Genomic DNA, 27,820 nt, shown 5'->3' with positions numbered 1-27,820 from the left:
ATGCTTAACCGACTGAGTCACCTAGGCACCCCTCTTCCTTTTATTTTTGAGACATTTAAAATTTTTTAAATAACAGAATTTTCCAAGAATGTTTGCATTTCCCTCTCAGAGGTGTCATTTTTTTATCTGCAGCTGTGTATGGTCCAGTAGAGGACTCCCCCCACCCCACCCCACACACCCCCGCCTCCCGTCTAGGGCCAGCCTGCCACAAATCCGAAAGCCCTGGGGTTCTAGTCTCCTTCCCCACAATGTAGTTTTAAAGTTAAACAGAAATGACACCTGGTGGCAAATCTGTTCAATTACAAGCTTTATTGCAATTTATTTGTGGAACTGAAATAAGAAACAGGCGGCTTAGGACACTGAAGTGAAGCCATAGAATGTGACTGCAATTATGGGACACCTCATGTTTTACAAGATCTTCCCAAAGCATGCTCCAAATACGGTCTGCCTTAACTTCCATTTCTCTATCATCAGCAGGACTAATGTGTCATCTGTCATTTGTATTTCCTCATACAAATTCTTTTTCTTCATTTACTATTAAGGGAAATCTGGGTATTAACTCTCCTCTCACATATTCTGGATGTTTTTATTCTGTTTATTACTTTTGCCATCCATTTATGTTTACTATCTTATTTTGGTTGTTTATTTTTCTTAAGATTTTTTCTCCTTTGTTAAGTCCATCTATCTTGTTATATCGTCTGTTTCTTCAAGAGACTCTTTTTTTCCATAAATGTGCAACAAAACCTTTTCTCTGTTTTCTTTTTCACAGTTGACATGTTTTACAGTGTATACGGTAGGGGTGGGCGCGGGTAAATCTTCATCCTGACGCACTTGGAGTCTTTTTTGGGAAAACCAGGAAGTGGATAACTTGAAAAGGAACATTTGCTTGTGTCTGGTGTGTCCTCAAATTTTATCTCTTTAAATCCCCCCTCCCCAGAACCCCGGAAGGTGGGTGCTAATATCATCCCCATTTCACAGAGAGGAAAATGAGAGCCTCTGCCGCGGGAGGGGAGCAGGGTTAGGCCACAGACATCATGCCGCCGAAGCCCAGCAGCCTGGCCCCTGTGCCTCGCCATGTCTGTGGCCACAGGCTTTCCTAGCAGCTTCTGTTACATAATTATTGAGTCATCGTCTGTTGTTATTTCTGGATTGTTGTAGTAAGCTCTTCAAAGTATTTGAGCTGTTTGGAATGGCAGTACTTTTCCATTGTTCAGTTCTTTTTTGTTTTTTAATGTTTAGTTTTGAGAGAGAGAGAGAGAGAGAGACAGGGTGTGAGTGGGGGAGGGGAGAGAGAGAGGGAGATACAGAATTTGAAGCAGCTCCAGGCTCCCAGCTGTCAGCACAGAGCTCGACACGGGGCTTGCGAGAGCATGATCTGAAATCAGACACTTAACCGACTAAGCCACGCAGGCGCCGCTAAGTTTTTCTCTTTGGAAGCCAGTACCCTTTGTTTGTCACCTTGAAATGTATTTTTTTAAAACATATTTTAAAGTTCATTTATTTTGAGAGAGTGTACATGCACACTCTCTCATGTTAGGGAGGGGCAGAGAGAGAGAATCCCAGGCAGGCTCCGCACTGTCAGCACAGAGCCCAACTTGGGGCTCAATCTTATGAACCATGAGCCAAAATCAGGAGTCGGACACTTAACCCACTGAGCCACCCAGGCACCCCTGAAACGTATTTAAAATCACTGCCATCATTATCTTTAATCAGCTCCTTTTGCAGAAGGTATACTTGCCTCATACATATTTCCCCTTTTTCTTTTGAAATCACCAGACAGCACTTCTAGTAAATAGTAGAGGTACTGAGGCATCTTATTCTGATCCCTAGTCTTTGGTGTCCTAGGGAAATCATTTTACACTAAAGTTATGAGGCTAAACCAGTTATCGGTTTTAAATAAGGATTCATGTGGATCTATCCTCCAAGCTGAAGTTTTTCGGAGTTGTGATCTCCGAACGTTTTGTTCATCTAGTGCCTCCTACGTGTGTACAGGGTATGCTGGGCCGTGAGAGGGGGCAGTTCTCCCTGGAGGCCAGGCGAGGCTTCACAGATGAGCAGCCACCGCCTGGGTTTCCAAAGATAAAATTCCAGATTCAACTCGAATTGGAAAGTCCCCTTCCTAGTCCCCTTCTAGCCCTGTGGTATCAGGTGGACCATAGGGACCTCCCCTCTTCTGGGTCGTCGCTTTTGACTAAAATCTCCAGACCCGATTGGGGATTTCAAGGTGCCCAGATCCTGTTTCCTACTCACATAAAACCTCCTGCGGGGTTTTTCTACGGAGCAAACAAAGCTGGGCACCATCTCCTGCCGTGGCTGTCACCTGTCCGCCGGTCATCAGCACTGGCGTGGCCCAGCACCATGACGAGTGAAGCAGTCTGCAGGGGAGAGTCAGTAAGGTTGAGCGGCTCGAGTGGGCAGAGCAGAGCCCAAGGAGGATGCAGTCTCATATTGTTCCTGCGACTGTTCCCTCTCTAGGTCGGCGACCAGATCGTTGAAATCAATGGGGAACCTACCCAAGGCATCACGCACACTCGAGCAATTGAGCTCATTCAGGCTGGTGGGAATAAAGTTCTTCTGCTTTTGAGGCCTGGGACTGGCCTGATACCTGACCACGGTAAGGGAGGGCGCGCCGCTGCCGCTGCCAAGTCAGGGAGGGGGCAGCCGCTGAGAAAACTTCTGTGGGAAGGGGCTAGATGTTTTCCTCGCTAGTTCAGAGGTGAACGCCAGACCCATCGAAAGCTGCTTACACAGCAGCAGCGTTATTAGAATATTACAAAGTCAGTGGCGTCAGGCGTGATTTGTGCTGGGATGGAATGTGTTAAGCAGTTTCAGCAGAAAACCTGTAGCTGCTTTTGTAGAGAAATGTGCTTGGAAAAAACAAGGACGTCAGAGGCAAGTGATTTAAATGTCATGAAAAACGTTTGAAATCTCCTCAGGTGCCACTTATTTCCTCATCGTAAGATCTATTTCCTCACTGGAGGAGAGGTTTCTCTCCGTGAAGAGTAGAACTTGAGGCTCCTCGGGTCCCTTGTTGAGAACAAGGTGCCACGGCCCTACCTGGCACCGGGGAGCTGGACGGGACTGTCTGCTCTCCTGCACTCACCTCAGGATTTGAACCCCGTGTTCTGAGTGCACTAGCCTAGACCCAGAGAACCCACCACCGGAACTGGTCCCTTCTAGTGTCCCCACCCCTGTAGAGCTTTTGAGGGACAGGTATAGACATGACCTCCTGCAGTCCCCTTCCAGCCTGTAATTCTCTGTTATTCCCTTCCACCATCTGCTTGTAAACCATATGTTCCCAGTGACATCTTTGCTAACTGCGCTGTGATTTTTTTTTTTTTTTTTTTACATAGTCCTAGGCCTTTTCTCTTCCTTCTTCAGGTTTGGCTCCTTCCGGTCTGTGCTCCTACGTGAAACCTGAACAACATTAAGGCTTTCAGGGCTTTTCTTGGTCTTTCCTTAAAAAGACTTGGTAAATTTGCATGTCTTGTAAATCACTTCTGTCTTTTTTTTCTTTTTAATTAAAAGTGATGCTATTGAAATACATCTCTTTCTATCTTCACTTTTCCGTTTCCTTTTGACATTAAATTTGACAGCTCATTGCAAGAAAATTATGTATAAATGCCCATGAACCTCATTCTGGTTACCTCCGTTGGGCCTCTTTGATTAGTGATTTTGGCATATCCGTAAGCTGTATCCTTTGACGGCAGCCAAATTGGTAGGAAGCTTCTTGGACCAAGTACTTAGGTCCAATTTTATTATTTATTTCTTCTAAGTTTTTTTTTTTACTGGGCTTTACTACTTAGGAAGACTTTACATATCCTATGTCACTAATTATAAACTACTGGAAAAATGACTACTGTTATTATGTGTACGTTTACACAGCCCCCCTTCATGCGCAAGTACAGCTGTCTATGTAATCTAACTTTATAGAGTGAGATCGTAACGTACATAAATTTTATTTATGAAATATTCATAGTTGGGCTATTTAAGCAGTCAGTACAATTCAAATGGCTGTCAGAGTTCAAGACTTATTGTCCCTGTTTGTGTCATTCTAAAATTTAATAACGTCTCCCTCAAATCCCTTGTTGTAGGTGATTGGGATATTAATAATAATCCTTCATCTTCAAATGTGATTTATGATGAGCAGTCACCATTTCCCCCAGCTTCACATTCTGCTTCCATATCCGAGGAACCCCCCCTGCCAATAACTGAAGAATCTCTAATGAGAGTTCAGATGGGTGAAAAGACAGAGGAATTAAAGGGCGGTGTGCCTGAAAAGAAAAGCACTTTAAACAAAAATCAGCCTGATAAAAAGCACTCTCTTCTCCAGAAAAATGTGAATAGAAGGGATCCCCCCGGCAGTCATGGGCACGGTGACAGGAAAACTCTCTTAAAAGTAGAAAACGGCATTCCACAAAGAGGTCGATCTGCTAGTCCCAGGAAGCCAGCCGGCCGCTGCGCCGGAGAGCGGTCAGAGGAGATTCCCGGGCCTCCCACGACCGACCCCAGGAGGAGACCCCGAGATCGATCCCTGAGCCCCAGGAAAGGGGACAGTAAAAGTGGTCAGCTTGGCCCCAGGGCAGGTTCTGGACAAGATCACTGCGGAAAAAGCAGAGGACGATCGTCAAGCCCAAAGAAGCAGCCAAAGACTGAAGGAAGCAAAGGCCGATCAAACGCTGAAGCTGGAGGATTAGCGTCTGAGAGTCAGAGAGGAGGGGGCCGCGCCAGGGACAGGGCTGCGCAGATGGCCGCCGGCGGGGAACAGTCCGGTGCTGCCCGGAAGGACACAAAGCAGAGCCAGTCTGGGAAAAATAGAACAAGGTCTCCAGAGAAAAGAAGCAAGAGAATGGATGAAAAGTCTCTTCCGCCCCAAAAGACTGGGGACGCCGCTGGTAGGCCAGTGTCGGAGCAGGAAGCAGGAGGGCAGGCCAGCTCGGGAGAGACCAGTTCTGGCAAAGAGAAGACAGGAGAAAGTGTCAAAACATCAGAAAAGAAGCTGAAGCAGGCGCCCGAAGACAGGATGGTTCTAAACAAACTGGAGGAGCCCCGAGGACAAGAACAAGGGGCCGCCGCCAAGAGCAGGGAGGGCGGAGGGTGCCACCCTGAGAGTGCATCTTCCGCCAGGAAACCACCCATCACCCCAGGGCCGTGGAAGGTGCCAAGTGCACAGAAAGCCACAGGCACTGCTGGTGTGGCCGACAAACGGCTTTGACCTTTGGCATAAAGAAAAACAAGTCCTAATCTTTACTGACTAGAAAGCACCATTTTTCAAAAACAAAACAAAAAAGTCATTTTTTTCAGAAATCCTGAAACACATTTTGATTTGAGCATCAAGGCACCCAGGCTACATGCAGGGCCCTCAGGATTGCTAAGAACCCACCTCTGTCCCCCGGCTGGCTGCCCTCCCCTGCTCGGGGGCCCAGCCCGTCGTCGTGAGTGTCCCAGCAAGTGACCCCCGCTGAGGTGCCCACGGTGTGGTCACAACTCCCTTTATATCCGTGCCAAGTTATCTTCTGTATCATGTCTGTTGTGTCTGTCTCCCTCAGATAATTCCAGTCATGAAAAAACTAGGTTTGGCTTGGAAGTCGATATTCTCAATAGCATGCTGCATGTTTATAGAGAGATAGATTTGAGTCCTTGCAGAAGGGGTCATTAGCTCACCATGAAAGATGGCCGTTGCCCCTTCTTGGCCTGGGCCCGGTTTAAAAAATGAAACTTCAAAACATCACTACTGAAAAGGAAAACAAGCTGTAGTCAAATACCGACACTTTCTTCCAGCTTTTAATCCGGCTGGATAAGGTATTCCGAGTAACTTTAAAGACACCACTTACAGCTGAATGTTCAAAATGAAACCATCCTTTCCTCAGTGGAGAGGTCACCTGCTGCTGTGTCAGCCGGCCCTGACGCGGTCTTAGCGTCTCAGGTTGCCCCTTTCCTTCACTTATGTCATTACGAAACCAGAAAGCAGCCTGTGGAAATCGTGCTCACGGCTGTTCAGAGAAAGCTACCCATTTCTGTTTCTGGATATTTAGGTTGGACCTACTACTAATTTATTCATTTAGCTGGAGAGTCCAGACCCCAGACAGACAGACTGTGAGGGACTCCGTCCTGGAACAGTTTGGCAGTCCATTGGCCAGATCAGGAGCAGCTCATTCTGGTAGCAGCCCTACAAGTTCAGGGGCTTAGAGGCAGAACCTCCGTAAGCTCTGTTCGGCAAAACGACAGACATGGCGGTAGACAGAACTTGCTAGATCTTATTTTAATTTCTAGCAACATTAACTTATTGAAGAAATGAGCAAGGGAGATTAAACATTTGCTTAGCCTGTACACATTTTCGGAGTTCTTCTTAAAGGCCTAGTGAAAGCTGTCTGTCAGGAGGTGGAGACCATGCTGAACTCCGTAAGACACACCCAGGTTTTCAGTCCCCTGAAGCAGCATTCAGTAGCGACTATAAATAAAGGAACAATCTCAGAACAAAACCATTTTATGGAGTATTTGAACACCCCTGTTCTGTCACCTGGGTTCATCTTGTTATTGTGTCCTTCCTTCTCAGAGTTCGACTGTGAAAGTCTTTAATGAAAAACAATCTGCCCCTGTAGCTAAGACGTGCTTCCCAGAGTGAGATTTTTGAAATCCCCTTTCATCCAGAACTATATTTACCCACCTGTTGTAACTACTTGAATAGAGGAAAATTAGGCGGCTTGATAAATGCTAAGAATTTAGTACCACAGAAATGATTTATTTTCCCGATAGTCCACAATTAGTGATAAAGATCCTATTTTTATTGTTAACTGTGACATAACTTTGATGTTGTCAGTCTGACGTGGCTCTTTTCTTTCTAAGTAACCTGTCACTGTACTTATACTGACTTAGCAATGTGGCCTTGGAATGCTAAGCAAATACGGATGTACTGGTTGTAAATGTTTATATACTGTACAGTACCTTTATATATACACTTGAGGTTCTGATTAGAGACAGAGATCTGTAAATCGCTCGTTATTTTTTATATAGATATTAAAAAAACAAAACCAAAAAACTGTTTATGGCCTGCATTTATTTTGCTGCCGGGTTTATTTAATGTTGCTTTCTCTTTGTGGAGTCGATTCCCAGCGCAGTCTGAGTCCTCAAGTAGATTTTGTTCCCCTGAGTAATAAACATTCAAAATCCTACAAATCAGGCAGACTCATAACGATGACTTTACCTGCATAGCTGCTGCCTTTTACCTGCATGTAAACCTTGAAATTGGCTTGAGGTGTAAATATCATTGGCTTGAGGTGTGAAATTGGCTTGAGGTGTAATGCGCTTAGTCATTGGAAAAGAAATAGCTTTGCATGAATAATTTGCTATCTATCCCCCCGAAATGTTACCTTACACCAGTCCGGGTGAGAAAAAGACTTTTAGGAAGTTCAGTTAGTAGACATTTCTAATGGATAGCGTAGTGTAACTCCAGTTTCTACAAACTCTATTTCATCGGACTCTGGCATTTCAGCATCCAATCACTTCATTTACTGTAGGACATGCTGACTTCTAGAATGAAGTGTTTTTGACTTGGTTTCATTTACTTTTTGGCACAACTGTGATTATTTTATTACTCTTGCAGGTAAAAATAAATTCTTACCATTGCATGAACTCACACTAAACATAAAGCCCAAACCCCAAGCCCCACAGCGGAGCTGCATGTCCTGGCAAAGGCTGCCGAAAGGGGCAGCAAGATGGTTTTGGCGGACATGGCTTCTGTGCTCTGGGATGCCACTGCACGGTCCAGCTAGAGGAGAGACACGGAGATCCTAGCGGTGCCAAGTTTTACGGGCCAAGTAGCTACTGAATAGCATCAGTTCCTACTTCAGGAGTCTCAGACACAAAATCGTTTGGCTTTTTGTTTCTACACAAAAATATCTTGGTTTTTCCCTTTAAAAACAGATATCACCACATAGAAAAAGCCACATGCTTCTAAACCTGTGCACCAGTGAAGTTCAGGGTTTGTATGTCCAGCATTCAGAGAATGTGGTTTTATGAAAGGAACATGAACCACCTGACCAGTGACCTCCACAAAGGTGTGTTGAAGCTGAGTCCATAGTGAGCTCCCAGGACTACAGAACCCTGGTGGAAACAGGGACTTCTGCACAAAATGTGAGGTTTCAGTCTCATATGGCTACATCAGAGCAGCTTCTTACATCATCCCAGCATGCTCCGATGCCTAGGAACTCTCTAGGTTTCTTTCTTTCTTTCTTTTTTTTTTTCCTAGGAGAGAGAGAGGGAGACACAGACTCGGAAATAGGCTCCAGGCTCTGAGCTGGCAGTCAGCACAGAGCCCGACGCGGGGCTCAAACCCACAAACCGTGAAATCATGACCTAAGCGAAACTCGGACGCCCAACCGACTAAGCCACCCAGGCGCCCCAGAACTCTCTAGGTTTCTTAAACAGCAACAGATTGATTTATTTAGACAGCTCTTCACCAGTCATGTTATTAAGGTTTACCAGCAACACAACGATCAGTTTAAAGCCCGCCATGGTATTAAATGAACTCTGCAATCTTTGCTGTAGTTTACGGAGTTCATGTAAGCAATCCACGGACTTGGATCTGTTTTCGTTGCTGCTGCGCAAGCGAGCCCGCCTTATGTGAAGCGCATGGTTCTAACCACCAGAGAACCCTGAACCTTCCTCTCCCATACATTAAAAATATGAAAACACAGCTGAGTGCTTTAGTTTAGCCTAGACCTATGTCTGTTTTACAGAGTTTGCATTAAAGTCAAACAGCAACTATCATTAGCAAATACACGAATCAAGAGGCTCATTTTGTCCTGAAAAAACAGCCATTTGTTACCTTGAGTAATACCTTATCACCGTTTAGAGGCTCGGGCATGCTGCACGAAAGGTATGGAATTATCGCACATTTGTGAATTTCAAACTTCATTATTCAAATGGACACCAAGAACTGCAAGAAGCAAAGGATGACTTTAGGTGAGTAAACAATTCAGTACATGTATACGTGAGATTAAGTTTAACGAGTTTGCTTCTTGAAGATCCCAAATCACACTCCATATTGGGAATGAGACCCATGTGGCCCACTATGAAGGTGTCGATCTAAAACACTGCAAAAGTGAATAATCCATTTGGAAGGGTGTTAATTTTCCAAGCACAAGTCCACTTGCCTCTAAATACAGTGAACCAAAAATAGAAAGACCCAGAAGCTTATACTTCGTAAGGCTCTGTGGTATTTAGAATTTTTGTCTCCCTGTCAAGAAAACCATACTCCAATTAGGCAAGAATTTGGTTATTCAACTATACAAAGTGTTTGGCTTATACATTAGCTATAATGTACACATTTAGGAAATTTCAGGTTATCCCTCCAAAGCAATTTTAAGAGGGGTAATTTTCCCCCCGATACAAATTACTAAGTGAACAGGTATTGCTCAGCCTTCTATGGTTATTGCTCTTCCTATTAAATGTATAAATGGCCCAATCTAGTCCTGTTTTTACATCTTGGTTTAATTGCTCAATAACAGATAAATATTACCAAAGTATATTAGATCTCGCTCCTTTTTTGGGGATCCAAACAAAAGCCCAAGTTTCTAGAAATTCTGCAGAGACCAGTGAAGCCCTGAGGGTAGGAGGGCCCTGAAGTTACAACTTTCCCATCGTAATGGGAAAAAAGCTGCATGAATGTGAAGTTATTTGAAGTCTACTCCTTCATTCTAAACTTTCTATGGAGCACCTAGTTATGGGAGCAGGTATTGGTTTGCATTCTGGGGACCTAGGAGTGGACGGAAAAAAAAGTCCCTGCCTTAAGGGGTTTACTCTCTAGTGGACTGGGAGGGAAACAGGGAACTCCACGGACTAGAGGGACCCTCCTCCCACGGACACGCCAGGGCTGCAACTACAGATGATGCAAGTCACTGCAAATGACCTGAAGACTCACAAAACCTCTCTTCCACAGCTAAAGCTATCAAGAAAAAGCCACATCGAGAAGGGTAGGGGGGGTAGCGAGGACCCATCAGGAACCAAACCCCGGCGGGGTGACCCACAGGTGGGAGGGGGAGCCCAGGCACAGATGTCCTCATGAGAAGGGAGGGGCTCAAGCCCCACATCAGGCACCTGTGCCTGTCTGTCCCGGGAAGATCAGCCTCCCATAACATCAGGCTTTGAAACGCTAAGAACTTTGAAAAGCAGCAGGGCTTAACTAAGGGAAAGCCAGAAGGTCACAGGAAACAAGCCCTGCTCTTAAAGGGCTCCCCACAATTTCACTTGCTCAGACCAGCACAGGCGCAGCAGTTAGAAAAGTGTCTATATTATACTTACAGATTGACTGCCCAATTTTAAAGCATGTGCCAGAGAAGCAGGCATCTGTAGGAACATTCTCTGGAAGGGAAGCTCTGGCAGACACCATTTTTCTTGCCCTCTTCAGCCCAGCTGGCCCTGCACTGGCAGGCACCAGTACGGACACACTCCGTGTGTCTGGTTAGCACCCCCAGCCCCACCCCAGCATTCACCAGCAGACCTGCCCCCCCGCCAAGCTGTGCGTTCTGGCCAGCACCCCTCCAAAGCAAATACTGCCCTGCCACACCCAGCAGGGAGTCCCAGCCAAAGCCAGTCTTGTCCTGAAGGGGAAGGAGGTGCCAGTCCCATCCAACAGCACACCCACAATCCTTGCCACAGGGTCCTGCAGCTAGCCTGGGGGGAGGGGGTGGGAGGAGGGCAGCCCCGCCCACCTGCATGCCCCCAGCCCCTGCAACCTCCTCACAATAAGAGGGCACATGCAGCCCACACCGGAGACACCCTTGGAGCACCTGGTTCCGGCACCCAGGGGGCTCCTGCTACTGAGCCTCACAGGACACCCTCTACCTCCAAGATCAGGATACATAGCTGGACTACCTAATACACAGAAACAAATTCAGAGAGTCAGGCAAGATGAGGAGATAGGAATACATTCCAGATGAATGAGAAGACAAAACCTTGGGAAAAAGGCTAAATGAAAAGCAGGTAAGCAATCTACCTGATAGAGTCCAAAGTAATGGTCATAAAGATGATCTCTGGATTTGAGTGAAGAGTAGATGAACTCAGAACTTCAACAAAGAGAAAATATAAAAAATATAAAAATATAAAATATAAAAAGGAACCAATCAGAGCTGAAGAATAGAACAAACGAAAAATATAATAATCAGCAGCAGATTAGAGGATGCAGAAGACTGTATCAGCAATCTGGACAACAGAATGTTGGAAATCAAGTTGAGCAGCGTAAAGAAAAGAATTTTAAAAATGAGGATAGGTTAAGAGGCTTCTAGGACAACATCAAGCATACTAACATTCATAGGAATCCCAGAAGAAGAGAGAGAAAAGAACAGAAACATTTAAAGAAATAATACCTGAAAACTCCCCTAACTTGGAGAAGGAAACAGACATCAGGTCCAGGAACCACAGAGAGCCCCAAACTGGTAAACACAAAGAGGTTCACACCAAGACCAATAATACTTAAAATGTCAAAAATTAAAGAGGGAATCTTAAAAGCAGAAGAGAGGAAGGGAAGATGGTGGCGGGGTAGGAGGACCCTAGGCCCACCTTGTCCCGCGAATACATAGATAATGATTATATCATCCTAAATACCCCAGAAGTCAGTCTGAAGACAAGCAGAACAAACCACAGCTAAAGGTAGAGAAGAGGCCACCCTGAAGAAGGTAGGAAGTACAGAGAGGTGGCTTGGCAGATAAACAGATCGTGGCTGCCATGGTCCTGTAGAAGGACACGAGATAAACTAACACACAGGGGAGTCCATGGGGAAAATGAATCTCCATAGCTATTAGCTTGGAAAGTGAGAGGGCCCAAACTTCATGAGTTCTTGCAACCAGCAGGGCTTAAAGCCTGGAGTTTTGAAGGTTGTGAGCTTGGCTCAGGGAGAGTTCAGAGGACATTGGGGCTGCTCTTGGAGAAAAGCCAGGACAAGTAGCCAGTGGACAGGCAGTGTGGAAACAGCGATCTGAAGAGCATCTGAGGCACACAGCGGGGAAGTTAGTTACTCATTTTGGGAGTATATCCCAGAGAGACAACATTCATGGAGAGACCCTCCATGCCAGACAAAGAAACTGGCAGGTGCCATTTCCCTCCCCACACCTGCATAGGGCAGGAACCAGCACAGTGAGAACACTCGCTACCTAACTTGCTTAGTCCAAGCCCCCCAGGCTTTTGTGGAACTACCCCTACTAGTCACACATGCCTCAGTCAAAACACAGCAGGACCCTCCCTCAGAACACTGGCCCAAACCCCTGCCCACACTGTGTCTCCCCAGCTGGGAGGTTTGCAGAACCTCAGTTCTGGTGGTGGTGGTAACAGTCTCATTTCACAAGCAGACCAGAATACACTTAGTTAAAATTTGCCACATTCAGGGCAGGGATTGAACACTGCCCACAAACGCCTAAGACAGTCTTTGCAGACAACTGGTCTGAAGGATAAAGTGGCAAGAACACAATAGCAGAGCACACAGAGTACACATTAGAGATACTCCCAGAAGCACCAGGTCCTGGGATACAGGGTAGAATACACCGCAGGGCACTATACAGGACCTCTTCCTCATAAAGCCATTACTCTCAAGAACATGAGATGTAGCTGACATTCCTAACATGCAGAAACAGGCCCAGAGACTTACCTAAAATGAGAAGACAGAGGAATTTGTCCCAAATGAAAGACGGGCACAAGACCATGGCCTGAGATATAAGTGAAACACATATAAAACATGCCTGATGGAGAATTTAAAGCAATGATCATAAAGATACTCAGTGGACTTGAGAAAAGAGTGGTGGACATCAGTGAGACTATTAACACAGAGATAAGGAATAACATCGAGATACAGGGCTCAAAAAACGAAGTGAGAAAAATGCATGATGGAATGAACAGGATGGAAAAAACAGGAAGAAATTCATGACCTAGAAGACAGAGTAATGGAAAGTAATCAAACTGAATAAAAATGAGAGAAAAAGAATTATGCAAATATACAAAATAAGTCACTCAGTGACTTCATCAAACGTAACAACATTCATCTTATAAGAGTCCTAGAAGAAGAAGAGAGGGGAAAAAAGGCGGGTGGGGTAAAGAATTTATTTGAAGAAATAATAGCTGAAAACTCCCCCAGTCTGGGGAAGGAAACAGACATCAAGAGAACACCCAACAAAATTTCAAAAAGCAGATCCACACCAAGTCATGATGTAATTAAAATGACAAAATAATAAAGAAAAAAATATTAAAAGCAGCAACACAAAAGAAGTAAGTTACAAGGGAAATCCCCAAAGACTCACTGGATTTTTTTTTAGCAGAAACTTTCCAAGCCAAAGTGGCATGATCACATGCAAAGTGCTACATTGGAAACACTGGAAGCCAAGAATACTCTATCCAACAAGGCTTTCAGTTGGTATAGAAGGAGACACAAAGAGTTTCCCGGACAAAAATCTCTATAAAGGAGTTCATGACTACTAAACCAGTTCTGCAACAAATACTAAAGGGTACTCTTTGAGTGGAAGGACCAGAAATGACAGTACGAGGTAGAAAACACAAAATTAGTAAAAATGAGTATTTCAGAAAAAAATCAGTCAAGGAACTTACAAAATAAAAGAATGTAAAATATGTGGTCATATACCTAACGTGGGAAGAGAAGAGTGTGTTCAAACTTAAATGATCAGCAATTTAATACAGAAGATGTTACATACAAACCTAATGGTAACCACATATCAAAAACCACTAATAAACATGCAATGAATAAAGAGAAAGAAATCCAAATATATCACTAAAGAAAACCACCAAAACATGAAAGAAACACAAGAAAGGATCAGTGAAAACTTTCAGAAACAACCAAAAAATAAGTAATAAATTGACAACAAGTACATATTTATCAATAATTACTTTGAATGTAAATGGACTAAATGCTGCAGCCAAAAATCACAGGGTGACAGAATTGATAAAAAAATAAGACTGATCTATATGCTGCCCATAAGATACTCATTTTAGACCAAAAAGACACCTATAGATTGAAAGTGAGGTGATGGAGAAATCTTTATCATCCAAATGGACATCAGAGAAAAGTTGGAGTAGCAATACTTATTGCTAAGTTTTGTTTAGTAATCTAAACAAAATAGATTTTTTTAATGTTTTATTTATTTAGAGAGAGAGAGAGAGAGAGAAAGGGAAAATGAGTGGGGGAGGGTCAGAGAGAGGGGACAGAGGATTCAAAGCAGGCTTTGTGCTGACAGCAGTGAGCCCAATGCAGGGCTCAAACCCACAAACTGAAATCATGACTGAAGCTGAAGTTGGACGCTTAACCGACTAAGCCACCCAAATGCCCTTTAATTTTTTTTTTTTAGTGTTTATTTTTGAGAGAGAGAATGTGAGCATGTGGGAAGGATCACAGAGAGGGAGACAGAGGATCCCAAGCAAAAGCCACGCAGACAGCAGAGACCCCAATGTGGGGCTCAAACTCACGAACCCCAAGCCTGAGCCTAGGTTGGATGCTTAATGGAATAAGCCACCCAGGTGCCACATGGACAAAACAGACTTTAAAACAAAGATTGTAACAAGAGACAAAGAAGGGCACTATATAGTAATAAAGGGGACAATCCAACAAGAAGTTATAACAATCGTAAATACTTATGCACCCAACATGGAGCGACCCAAATACACAAAATAGTTAATAACAAATATAAAGGAACTAATAAATAATAATACAATAATAGTAGGGGACTTTAACACCCCACCTACATCAATGGACATCATCTAAACAGAACACCAACAAGGAAAACAACGCTTTGAATGACACATTAAACCAGATGGATTTAATAGATATATTCAGAACATTCCATCCTGCAACAGCAATGTACACATTCTTCTCAAGTACACATGGAACATTCTCCAGAACAGATCACACATTAGGCCACAAAGCAAACCTCAGCAATTCAAAAAAGATCAAAGTTGGGGCGCCTGGGTGGCTCAGTTGGTTTAGTGTCCGACTTCAGCTCAGGTCATGATCTCACGGTTCGTGGGTTTGAGCCCCGCATCAGGCTAGCTCAGAACCTGGAGCCTGCTTCAGATTCTGTGTCTCCCTCTCTCTCTGACCCTCCTCTGTTCATTCTCTCTCTCTCTCTCTCTCTCTCAGAAATAAATAAAACATTTTTAAAATTTTTAAAAAACAAAATCAATGTACAGAAATAGGTTTCATTTCTATAAACTACTAATGAAGCAGCAGAAAGAGAAATTTAAGAAAACAATAGCATTTACAACTACACCAAAAAAGATACCTGGGAATAAACCTAAACAAAGAGGTGAAGTGAAAGACTTATACTCTGAAAACTATAAAATACTGATGAAAACAGTGATGAAAAAATTAGTTCAAAATTATAAAGACCATCATCACTTACCATCAGGGAAATGGAAATCAAAACCACAATAAGATAACACCTCATACCTGTCAGAATGGCTAAAATCAACACATGAAACAAGAGGTATTGGTGAGGATGTGGGGGAAAAAAGGAGCCCTTCTGCACTGTTGGTAGGAATGCAGACTGGTACAGGCATTGTGGTAAACAGTATGGACATTCCTCAAAAAGTTAAAAATAGAACTACCCTATGATCCAGCAATCACACTACTGGGGTTTTACCCAAAGAATATCAAAACACTAATTCGAAGGGATACCACTTTGTTTATCCCAAGGTTTATAGCAGCCTACTTGCAATAGCCAAGGTATGGAAGCAAACCCAAGTGCCCAATGATCAGTGAATGGATAAAAAAGATGTGCTATTCATAAACAGTTGAATATTATTCTGCCATAAAAAAGAATGAAATCTTGCTATTTGCAATGACATGGATGAGCTAGGGAGTATATATAAAGCTACATGAAATAAGTCAGCCAGAGAAAGATAAAGGTCACTCATATGTGGAATTTAAGAAACAAAACAAACAAGCAAAGGGCAGGGGGGGAGGGGGGGACAAAGCAAGAAACAGACTCTTAACTATAGAGAACTGATGCTTACCAAAGAGGAAGGGGTGGGGGTGGACGCACTAGCTGTGATAGCATTGGGTTACTAAAATAAAACCTTAAAAAAGAAAAGCAGCCAGTTATCTACAAGGGAAACGCCACCAGGTTATCAGCTGATTTTTTTCAGCAGAAACTTTGTAGGCAAAAAGGGGGCAGCATGACATATTCAAAGTGCTGAAAGGCAAAAAACACCAACCAAATATTCTACCCAGAAAGGTCATGTTCAGAATTAGAGAGAGAGTTTCCCAGAAAAACAAAAGTTAAAGGAGTTTATCGCCACCAACTGGCCTTAGATGAAATGTTAAAATGACTTCTTTAAGTGGAAAAGGCCAAAACTTTAGTAAAAATGTATGAAAAAATATTAGCTGGTAAAAGCAACCATACAGTAAAGGTAGTAGATCAATCACTTATAAAGCTAGAATGAAGATAAAACACAAAATTAGTAAAATCAATTATATCAATAATTAGTTCAGGGATACACAAAATAAAAGGATGTAAAATGTAACACAAAATACATAAAACATGGAAAAGGGGAGTAAAAATGTAGTACTTTTATTTTTTTTAACATTGCAGTTATTTTTTAATTTTTTAGAGAGGGAGCGGGAGTGGGGGAGCGCTACAGAGGGAGAGAGAGAGAGACTCTTAAGCAGGCTCCACAGCCAGCGTGGAGCCCAATGCAGGGCTCAATCTCATGACCCTGGGACCATGACCGGAGCTGAAATGGAGTCAGACGCTCAACCGACTGAGCCACCCAGGTGCTCCAAAACATAGTACCTTTAGGATATATTTGAACTTAAGCAAACATCAACTTAAAATAGGCTGCGTTGTACACAGGATGTTATGTATGAACCTCATGGCAACCACAAACCAAAAACCTATAGTAAATACACAAAAATAAATAAATAAGAAGAAAGGAATCCAAGCCTAACCCTAAAGAAAGTCATCAAATCACAAGGGAAGAGAGTAAAAAGCAAAGATGAACTATAAAATGACCATAAAACAAGTAACAGAATGGCAATTAGTACAGAGCTACATCAATAATTACTTTAAGTGTAAATGGACTAAATGCTGCCTAGAAGATACTCACTGCAGACCTAAGGACACACACAGACTAAAAGTGAAGAGATACTCCATGCAAATGGAATGAATAAAAGCTGGGGTACCAACACTTATATTAGACAAAATAAACTTTAAAACAAAGACTATAACAAGAGACAAAGAAGGATATTACATAACGTAAAAAGGTATCAATCCTCCAAGAGGAGATAACAACTGTAAATATCTATGCACCCAACATGGCAGCACCTAAATATATAAAGCAAATATTAACAGATATAAAGAGAGGAATATTACTCAACTGGGAAGGAAGGAAGGAAGGAAGGGAAAAAAAAAGAATGAAATCCTGCCATTTGTGACATGGATAGACCTCAAGGGTGTTATGCTAACTGAAATAAGAGCAACACAAGTATCATGATTCCATTTAAATGTGGAATCTAAAAGACAAAATAAACAAAACAGAAACAGACTCGTAAATACAGAGAACAAAGTGGTGGTTGCCAGAAAGGAGGGGAATAAGAAGATAAGTGAAATAGGCAAAGGGGATTAAGAGGTACAAACTTCCAGTTATAAAACAAATTAATCACAGCAATGTAAAGTACAGCATAGGGAATATAGTCAATAATACTATTATATACCATATATATTATATATAATATATATAATACAAAATCAATAACTGTATGGTGACAGATGGTAACAACACTTATGGTGAGCATTTTGTAATATATGTAAATGTTGAATGGCTATATTGTATATCTAATACAATACTAACATAATATTGTGTATCAACTATACTTCAATTAAAAGCAAATCATCTTTTAAAAAGAAATAAAGGACTTTGCTACAATAAAAATAAACAAGATAATCAATCAGATTATAATAAATGCTCTGAAGGAAGTGAATAGGGCCACATAACTGATAACAAGGAAAGATAGGGATCTGCATTAGAACAGACAGAGGAACACACAGCTAAGAAGCCATTCAGGGGAGAACGTAAGAACATGCTTTCTGGTGCTGATGTATAGGAGCACATGTACCCCAATGTTCATAGCAGCACCCTCAACAATAGCCAAAATATGTTAAGAGCCTAAGTGTCCATCAACGGACGAATGGATCAAGAAGATGTGGTTTATCTATACCATGGAATACTACATGGCAATGAGAAAGAATGAAATCTGGCCACGTGTAGCAACATGGATGGACCTTGAGGGTGTTATGCTGAGCGAAATGAGTCAGGCAGAGAAGGACAAATATATGTTTGCACGTATAGGAGGATTGGGAGGAACTTAATGGAGGACCATGGGGGAGAAGAAGGGGGGAAATGGGGGAAAGGGAGAGAGGCAAACCATGAGAGACTCTTGAATGCTGAGAACAAACTGAGGACTGATGGGTGGCGGGGGAGGGGGGAGATGGGCATGGAGGGGGGCTCTTGTGGGGATGAGCACTGGGTGTTATGTGGAAACCAATTTGACAATAAACTATTTGTAAAAAAAAAAAAAAAAAAAAAGAACATGCTTTCTGGGCACAAATGTGATAGGAGAAAGAACTTAGTATAATGGAGGGACAGAGGGAGGCAGTGTGATTGTATAGTATTGAGGAGTGAAGCTGGAAAAGGAGGCAAGCCTGCTAATGAAGGACCTTGGAGGCCACCGTAGGGAAAGCCGGGAAGGGCTTAAGTAGGAATAACCTAAGTATATAGTTTCCACATGTTTAAACTTACTCACGTGGCTATCAAGAACCTACTGTACGAGGCAAGAATGGAAAGGATCAGCATGTGAACTCAGCTGAAAGTGAAGGAGGCTTATTAACCTGCTAACAGTGGGAAGGTAGAACTGACACAGTTTGGTGGTGGATTAGATATGGAGACAAAGAGAGGAAGCCCAAGATTAAACCTGAGAAACTGAGTAAGTTTTGTTCCATTTACTAAGGTGGAAACAACTTAAAAAACTGGGAGAATAAAGGAAGAAAACCCATAAATATATATTATATATATTTCATATATGTGTGTACATATACATCTCATACGCATACATATGAAATATGGGTTTTAACTGTTGGACAACATATAAAACAGGATAGGGAATTAAGTGAGTTGAGCCCCGCGAATGCCCCAGATTCCTCCTTAGAGGCAGTTTCTAGGTTGTGGGGCAGGAAGGGGAAACCCAGACCAAATCAAGCAGCCTTGTTATGTTCAGGAGACACAATTAAGAATTTGGAAAGGCCAAGACAGCTGGAATTTGCAGCGAAGAGTACCAGAGGGAAGACAGCCACATAGCGAGGAGAGCACCAAAATAATGTGCAGAGAGCTCTTTTCAAGTCCTTAGGTACTGATCAGCACAATACTTGTTGGGAAATACTCAACAACAGGGAAAGAACTACCAAAAGAAGTAGGCAGAGAAATTCGGAGCTGGGAAGAATTTGTGTTCCCAGAGTCAAACTGGAAAAACCTCACCTAATAAACAGGACACTGGGTAGAATACTCTAGAGGACATTGCTTCAGTAGAGGAGAAAAGTAGCCTTGAACTAACGGCTGCTCTGGACCAACTAACAAAGCTTAAAAGCCTTGAAATGATCAAACTGCTTCTGAGTAACTGAACCATATTCCAAAACAAAGCTCAAGAATATTTAAAAGAATGTGAAACAATATACACATATATACAAAAACCCAACACCCAATGGTGTAAAATTCACATCCAATAAAAAAAATTGCCAGGGCGCCTTTGTGGCTCAGTCGGTTAAGCATCTGACATCAGCTCAGGTCATGATCTCATGGTTTGTGAGTTTGAGCCCTGCATCGGGCTCTGTGCTGACAGCTAGCTCAGCCTGGAGCCTGCTTCAGATTCTGTGTCTCCCTCTCTCTCCGACCTGCCCCTGCTCATGCTGTCTCTCTCTTGGAAATAAATTAAAAAAATTTAAAAAATTTTTTAAAAAATTACCAGGCGTGCAAAGAAGCACAAAAATATGATCCAAAATAAGAAAAACCAGTCATTAAAAACAAACCCTGAAATGACACAGATAACTCTTTTAATGTCCTTATTTACTATTTCTATTATAAATATATTTATTATATTAAACAAGATGGAGAAAAGAAATATTAAGGAGAGGCATGACAGATTAAAAAAAAAAATCAAACTTTCATAAGCAAAAATACATCAGGTAAGATTAACAACAAATTAGTGAGGAACAAGTTAGTGAACTTGAAGGCATGGCAACAGAAACAATCCAAACTTAAAGACAGAAGAAAGACTGGGAACCATACAAAACATTAGTAAGTTGTGGGTCAACTTCAAACAGACTAATATGCTTGTAAACTGGGAGTCCCAGGAGGAGGTAGGAGAGAGTGGGGAATAGAAAACTTATTTTAAGATATAATAGCCAAAATTAAACTATGTAAGTCCACACATCCAATAAGTGCAACAAACCCCAAGCACAAAAATCATGAAGAACACCACACCAATGCATATTGTAATGAAACTGCACAAATATGATGATGAAAACCTTAAAAGCAGCAGAGGTTTTAAAAAATTACATACAGAGGAACAAAGATAAGAACGACAAGACTTCTTGTAAAAACAACACAATCCAGAGAGCAGCAGAGCAACAACACCGTTAAAACCAGAATCTTAGGGGCACCTGGGTTCTTCAGTCAGTTAGGCATCTGAGTCTTGATTTCGTCTCGGTTCACAGTCTCATGGTTTCAAGAGTTTGAGCCCCATGTCAGATCTGCACTGATGGCATGGAGTCTGCTTGAGATTCTCCCTCTCTCTCTGCCCCATCCCCCTACTCACACTCTCTCTTTCTCTAAATAAATAAGTAAACAAAACAAAACAAAAAAACTAGAATTTTATACCCAGCCAAAATATCTTTCAAATATAGAGTCAAAAATCGTTCTCAATAAGGTGGGGCTGTACACATTGCAAAAAGTATTTTGGATTTTTATCTTCAGAGTAATAGTAAGCCACTAATAGACTCTAAATGATTAGACTTGCATTTTAGGAAAGATACATTAACTTTTTGAGAAGAAGAGATGGGGCTTGGGGGCCAGGGGGCCATAAATATGTAAAAGTAAAGAAGCATAAACTTGTTCAAAATACAAAGGATACTGACATCAATTGGGGTGGTAGAAGTGGGTCTGAAGAATGGTGGACTGATTAGAAAAATGTCTAAAAGATAATTATTTGAAGACTTGGTACCTGGATGTGAGGAAGAGGAAGGAATCAAGAATGATTTCTGTTCCTGACATGAGCAACTATACTTACATATAATTTTATCTACCTGAAAAATAATGTAAATCAATTATACACTATCAAAACTGTAACTGAAACCCACAAGAGTCAACTATTCTAAATACTGCATTTAAATTAAAGAATTCACTGTGTAAAAGATGCAAATAAAAACCAAACAGCACTTTTTCATAGGAGAGAAAGATACTGGCATGAGCTTTCTTCATCTGATATTTGCACTGAGCTCAGTCTCGCATCAACAGTTGCTATTGTTCCTGATAGAAAATAGTAAAAGCATGATTTCTATGAGCCATCTGATGAAACCCTTAAGTGCTTTTACAAAACAGTTCCTTCTACAGGCAAATCACTGTTGAGGAAGGGGGTACCTTTAAAAGAAATTACACCTCTCAGGAAACATTTAAAATGGCTGCAAATTTTTGGTAATCCCTCCGAGTTCGAAACCTTACTTCCTATGTTTCTATCTTCACAGTTAGGAATCTACTGGTGAAAGATTTTTAAAAGGTTTATAAATAGTAACAACAAATGTTTGTCATGGATTGACAAAGTGCTAAGTACAATATATTGTACTAAGTACCTTACATGAAAATCTCATTCCACCTTAAAAACTCTATTAGGTGGTAGTTATCCCCATGTAACAGATAAACTGAGATGCAAAAAGGTTAATTTGTTTTAGATTATGAAGCTAATAAGTGGCAGAGCCAAGGATATGAAACCAGAGTGGTCTGACCTCAATCCCTGGGGACTCTTGAGAAATTCATCTTTAAACTTCAAAAATCTTCCTGCACATTAGGATATGTGTAACTGGTACACTGATTCTGTGTGGGTACATTCTTTACATATAACTAAGTTTCTAAATTAGTTCCTTTTCAAAATTCACAAAAGGGATTAAAAGTACACTTATCTTGGGGCACCTGGGTGGCTCAGTGGGTTAAGCCTCCGACTTCGGCTCAGGTCATGATCTCACGGTTCATGGCTCTGTGCTGACAGCTAGCTCAGAGCCTGGAGCTGCTTTGGAGTCTGTGTCTCCCTCTCTCTCTGACCCTCCCCTGCTCACGCTGTTTCTCTTTCTCTCTCAGAAATAAATAAAAACATTAAAAAAAATGTTTTTAAAGTACACTTATCCTGTGGTGAGCACTGAGTAATGTCTAGAATTGTTGAAACATTACAATGCAGCCCTGAAAATAGCACTGTATGTTAACTAAATTTCAATTAAAAATAAAATAAAAATTAATAAACTTATCATTAAAATGTTCCGACTTTCAATTTGCCTCAAGAGATTCTTCAAAGCAAATAACTTAAAGAGCAAGAATTGTATGTAGACTATGAGAGTTTTCATGAACGTATGTAAACACGTGTGTGTAACAGGGGACGCTGATAAAGAGAATCCAAATCATAAAAGGCTTAGCTTGGCCAAGTACAGACACCATGGACTTGACAGTGAGCTAAGGGTTGGTTACGTAAAGCTGTACAACAGGGGCACTTGGGTGGCTCAGTTGGTTGAGCGTCTGACTCTTGATTTTGGCTCAGGTCATAATCTCACAGTTGATGAGTTCAAGCCCCACATCAGGCTCTGTGCTGACATCCCAGAGCCTGCTTGGGATTCTGTCTCCCCCTTTCTCTGCCCCCACCCCCGACCCCACTGCTGGCTCTCTCTCTCTCTCTCGAAACAAATAAAAATAAACTTTAAAGAAGAAAACTGTAAAACAAACTATTAATGCTTCACGTAGTACTGTGACTGGAAACAGCTCCGATGACCTGTGTGGATCTCATGTTGTATGATGGACATGAATGACTATGCACATACTTAAACTTTCTCATGCTGAATTTCATAGCATATTATGTATGCATGACTCTTTCATCAACAACTACACAGTTACTAGGAATAACTTCAGAATTGTAAACGCATTAAAATTTCTCTGTAGTTGAGCAGAAACTCACAGTTTAAAAGGTTTTTCTTTTTTTCTGCCACAACAAAAAAACCCTAGAAACTGAAATTCTCCAATAAAGTTATTTTTATTTGGATTCAACCTAAAATAGTTTCAATTTGATTTCTCTTTGTTAGAGAAAAGAAATCTCCAAGAAAAAAAAAGTACTGAATTTGCCACTTCCAATAGAGGATCATTTCTTCATGCTCTGGGCATCTACCATAGTAACCAAAAGACTAGTTGCAGTAAATATAACTGTCACAGCAATGAAATGCCCAAAATCAATTTCCTAGCTTAGAAAGCTGCCCGTATGTTACCATAACACATGATCTTTAGTCTCCTGACTATTCGTATTGTTTGAAATCCATGAGAATACAGCTTTTGGCATGTGTGCCCAGTTGGAAAAGGATTTGTTCCTCTGAAAATACCATTCATAAGGTTGGGCAGAGCTGAGGGCACCTCTGAGCGTGAACAAGCAGGTAGGCATCTCAGGGTCTCTGCAGCCATCTCCTTCCTTAATGGGGAAGTACAGGTGCCAGCGAGGAGACAGTCCAGGCACGTGACTCAGCTTATGACTTAATTTTCCACAGCTAAGAAAAGAAAATCACCAAAAGAAGTTAGTTTTAAGACAAACAGTTGGGGGTTACAGGTCCACATCCATGACTATGAACCAAGTCATATCGTTCTTCACCTCAGAAGAACGATAGCAACTCTAGAACACCACGGAGGAGAAACGTCTAACAATTCCCAGGGTCAAAAATGACATACTGCCGTTCATGGGTTTTGGGTTTGCATTTATTCTGTCTCTCAGAGGCAGATCCTTCCCCAGCCCACACTATTAGGTTAACATGACATTCAAACTTGATTTTTCGTTCCGTCCAAGAGCACAGTCTACTGTACTTGTGTCAAATGAGAAAACCTAAGCTAAGAAGCCTGTGCACCACCATCAAAATGTGTATTTCTTTACCTGAAGAGCTATTTCCATGCCAGTCCCTTAGTCTCTGTCTCTCTGTCTCTGTCTTTGTCTCTCTCTCTCTCTCTCTCTCACACACACACACACACACACACACTCACTCACTCACAGTGTGAAGAGCAAGGATTACTATATTTGGTAATTTGTGGGACGAAGGCAGACGCCACAGAGTACTAGTCACACTTACTCTTATATTAAATCCTAGAAGATCACTTATAACACCTGAGACAGCAGAAAGGATAACTACTCGCGTGATATTGTAGATTAAGGGATTCATTGTCAGTCCATAAAGTCTAAATGGTGTGTCCAACTCCTACAAAAAACACGAAAGAATGGAGATGAAATACATGGCCTATCAATGACCACCAGTGGTTTCTGAGCTGTGTTTAGGTCTTGGGTAAGGATTCATGTGTAAGGCCTTCCTTCATGTTCCACAGCTGCTTCCACTTCCATTGCATCCCCAACATCATGGGCTCACACTACTTTTCCACGAAAGGTGGGTTCAAGCAGTATGTTGTGATTTTTTGTAAAATATAATGTGAAAAAGGTGACAGGTATCAGCAGTCATCAGAACCTGGGTAATAAGACAGGAAATTTTTTCTTACAATAGTCAGTAACCCAACACTATCAAGTTGGCATTGTGAATGTACACAGCCGAACAATCATCTGTTACTAGGGTATTCTCCAATAAGTACAGCATTGATTTAAGTGCTAGTTAAAGTAGATCACAGGATATTACTTACTTTCAATAACTTGGTGGACAGCTTTAATACATTATTTACTAGAGTAAGCTGTTCTTTCTTATTTGGCTTTTTTTCCATCTTAAGATATAAATTAATCTAAGGGGAAAAAAAGAGGTTAAGGCAAATGTCACAGAAAAAAAAATATATATATATATACACACTGCATTAAGTCTGGCAGACTCGAAAGTAATATTTTCAAATAAAATGAATTTGAAAATTCCTGCAGTTATTTTTACAGAACACATGTCACATCCCTACTCTCCAGCCCAATCAGCCATATCTGACAAAGAAAAGCCAGTTAGTGAATTAAAAAAAAAAAAAGAAGCAATTTAAATATCAAAACAATTAAAAGTATGTTAATTATAACATAACAATTAACATCTGAACTTCTTAAGTTGAAAATCTCTACTTACTTATTTTGGTGACCCCCTCCCCCATATAATCTAACATCCTCATTAAACATTAATCGGATGTAAGAAGATAGCTGCTTTAACTTGCTAATTCCTTATCTTTTCTCTTAGAGGAGGTATTCCTCACTATAATTCTCAGGCAAAAAAAGAAAACCTAATGATACCAAATGTATTTACGTAAAACTTATGGATAACCAGGAAATCAAAAACAAAACAAAAACAAACAAAACACCCTTTATACTACTCTGTCTTTATAAGAAACATTTCCCAGTCTTAATATCTCTTCCCATAATAAAGAGCAAGTATTTTCTAAACTTTGTATGTATGCTATGTCTGATACAGAAGAAATTCAAGAGCTTATTACAAACATGTCTGAATGACAAGTAATATAAAGATCTAATACTTGCTGTAGAATATAAGATTAAAAGCATGCTCAGTTAACAACAATAAAGATAACTTTATAATCTACAAAATACTTTCAATCCATTAGATTTTTAGTTATTACAATCCTGGGAGCAAGTGGGGAAGATTAGAACCCTAATTTTATAAGGAGGAAACAATTATATAGTAGCAAAGTCACCTGTAAGTTCACATAGCTAGAAAGTGCCCAGTCTAGACTCAACCCTGAATCTTCCACACAGATCTTACAACACCATCTCTAACCACAGAATGACACTGACGAGGACCAGCCGTTACCTGTTCCGTAAGTAATATTGAAACATTGCTGTATTTCTTATTGGTTTCAGACCCCAATGAGGCCAGACGCAGTAAGAAAAGTAGTAAAGCTGTTTCCCAGATCAAAAACTCCCAATTATAAGCATCATTCAGGAAAGTTTTATGCCCTTGTAGAACCTATACAGAGGACCGACAAAAAGTTAAGTTTTTCTTTTGCCTCAAAATCCATAATTACTCCTTTACTCTAACAAAAAGATTTACAAGTTACCAATGTTTTATACTCAAAGCAGAAGAATTTTAACACTCATATAAAGTCTTATCTATTTAACTAATCACTACCTATTTCTCTGGGTTTCCTAGATCTTTTCCCTTGGCATAAAAGACAGCAAAAGTCTGAAAGTAACAAAGGGGGAAGACATAAGACAAACACATCACCACCTTCGAACCACTCATGTGCCCACTCAGAAGTGTATGGTGACCGTTTTTCAAACTGTTAAATTTGTATTATGGCTAGTAGGCCTTCCTGAAACATGTGGCTCATTCTACTGGCCTGACTCGAAAACCCCGAGGGTCAATTCTTGACTCCATTTTAGGATCCAAATAACACAGCAGCAGCAGCAACCATTTATCAAATACCTATTATGTGTCAAGTTTCCTGGTAAAGGTTTTTGTTTTTATTTTTTTTGAAATCTACTCAAGCCAGCCCAGGGTAAAATGGAACATGCTGGAAAATAGACAGAGGCTCCTCATGGAAACAAAATACCAGCCTTTGGAAAGCAGGAAATCACGGCGCAGCTTCCCTCTCTCTCTTGCTCAAGGGCCATTTGGGCTGCCATCTCCACTCCTCTTAGTGAATTCTGTGGCTCTGCATGACGCTTGCTGCTGCTCCCTGCAACTCTGGCTTGCTCCAGCTTTGGTTTCTCATGACACCCCACTGGCCCCACTGACCCCTACTGACCCTCTCTTCTCCAAAGGCCACCACTGGTATCTCGGATTTTCAGTCCTAATTTCTAAAAGAGGGAACACATTTAGCTTAGTCAGGGTCAGGTGTGCAGCCCTGCCAATCAGTTACAACTAGGGGAGGAAAGTAACAACGGTAGCAACTTGGGCCCGCCCCTTCAGCAGCCTGGTTTGTTGTGTGACAAAATATAACACACAAACCACAGCCAAATGGCTGTAAAACCAAACACAAAGAAAAACTCTTAAAATCAGCCAGAGAAGGGGTGCCTGGGTGTCTGGGTCGGTTAACCATCCAGCACTCAGTTTTGGCTCAGCTCATGATCTCATGGTTCATGAGTTCGAATCCCATGTTGGGCTCAGCACCGATGGTGCAGAGCCTGCTTGGCATTCTCTCTCTGCCACTCCCACACATGCGCACGCTCTTGCTCTCGCTCGCTCTCTCTCTTTCAGAACACTTAAAGATTTGAAAGAAAAGAAAGGAAATTAAAAATAAAACAGCCAGAGAAAAAGGACATTAACTTTAAAAAGCGGCAAATAAGACTAACAGCTGACTTCTCAAGATAAAACATGGAAATCAGAAGGTAACAGCATCCTAAAGGTATTGAAAGTAACTGGGAACCCAGAAATGTAGACTCAGTGAAAACATCCTTTAAACAAGAAAGTGATAAAAGACATTTTCAAATACATCAGAAGAGAATTCATAACCAAACAGATTCTTCAAACAGGAAGAAAAAAGTCACGGAAAAAAGCACAGAAATGCAAGACCTAATGAAAAGTGATGAAAAGGGTAAATATGTAGGTAAATATAAATGAATAAC

General features: G+C 41.5%; 2 protein-coding genes across 7 annotated transcripts in view; one reads left to right on the top strand and one right to left on the bottom strand.

Moving 5' to 3' along the window:
* The window catches only part of MAGI3 (membrane associated guanylate kinase, WW and PDZ domain containing 3), a 241,320-nt gene extending 234,246 nt beyond the window's left edge, over positions 1-7,074 (top strand). The window contains exons 20-22 of one of the 2 annotated variants that reach the window (XM_039249088.1): positions 2,476-2,614; positions 3,382-3,472; positions 4,095-4,137. In XM_039249088.1, the coding sequence (XP_039105019.1) occupies positions 2,476-2,614; positions 3,382-3,431 (189 nt within the window). In that variant the 3' untranslated portion in view covers positions 3,432-3,472; positions 4,095-4,137. Of the gene's footprint in view, positions 1-2,475; positions 2,615-3,381; positions 3,473-4,094 lie in introns of both variants that reach the window. The other variant, XM_039249087.1, reaches the window with a different exon arrangement.
* A 16,276-nt stretch (positions 7,075-23,350) lies between these two features.
* The window catches only part of PHTF1 (putative homeodomain transcription factor 1), a 59,106-nt gene continuing 54,636 nt past the window's right edge, over positions 23,351-27,820 (bottom strand). For 4 of the 5 annotated variants that reach the window (XM_039249113.1, XM_039249109.1, XM_039249111.1 and 1 more), the window contains 4 exons: positions 26,064-26,219; positions 24,958-25,053; positions 24,402-24,527; positions 23,351-23,831 (listed from right to left, as the gene is read on the bottom strand). In XM_039249113.1, coding sequence (XP_039105044.1) covers positions 23,811-23,831; positions 24,402-24,527; positions 24,958-25,053; positions 26,064-26,219 — 399 coding nt within the window. In that variant the 3' untranslated portion in view covers positions 23,351-23,810. The remainder of the gene's footprint in view (positions 23,832-24,401; positions 24,528-24,957; positions 25,054-26,063; positions 26,220-27,820) is intronic. The other variant, XM_039249112.1, reaches the window with a different exon arrangement.

The sequence above is a fragment of the Hyaena hyaena genome, unplaced genomic scaffold, assembly GCF_003009895.1.
Source record: "Hyaena hyaena isolate Hyena2069 unplaced genomic scaffold, ASM300989v1 scaffold_330, whole genome shotgun sequence".
Classification (NCBI taxonomy): Eukaryota; Metazoa; Chordata; class Mammalia; order Carnivora; family Hyaenidae; genus Hyaena; species Hyaena hyaena.
Note: the sequence above shows the minus strand (reverse complement) of the source record. Positions and strands in the feature narration are given on the sequence as shown.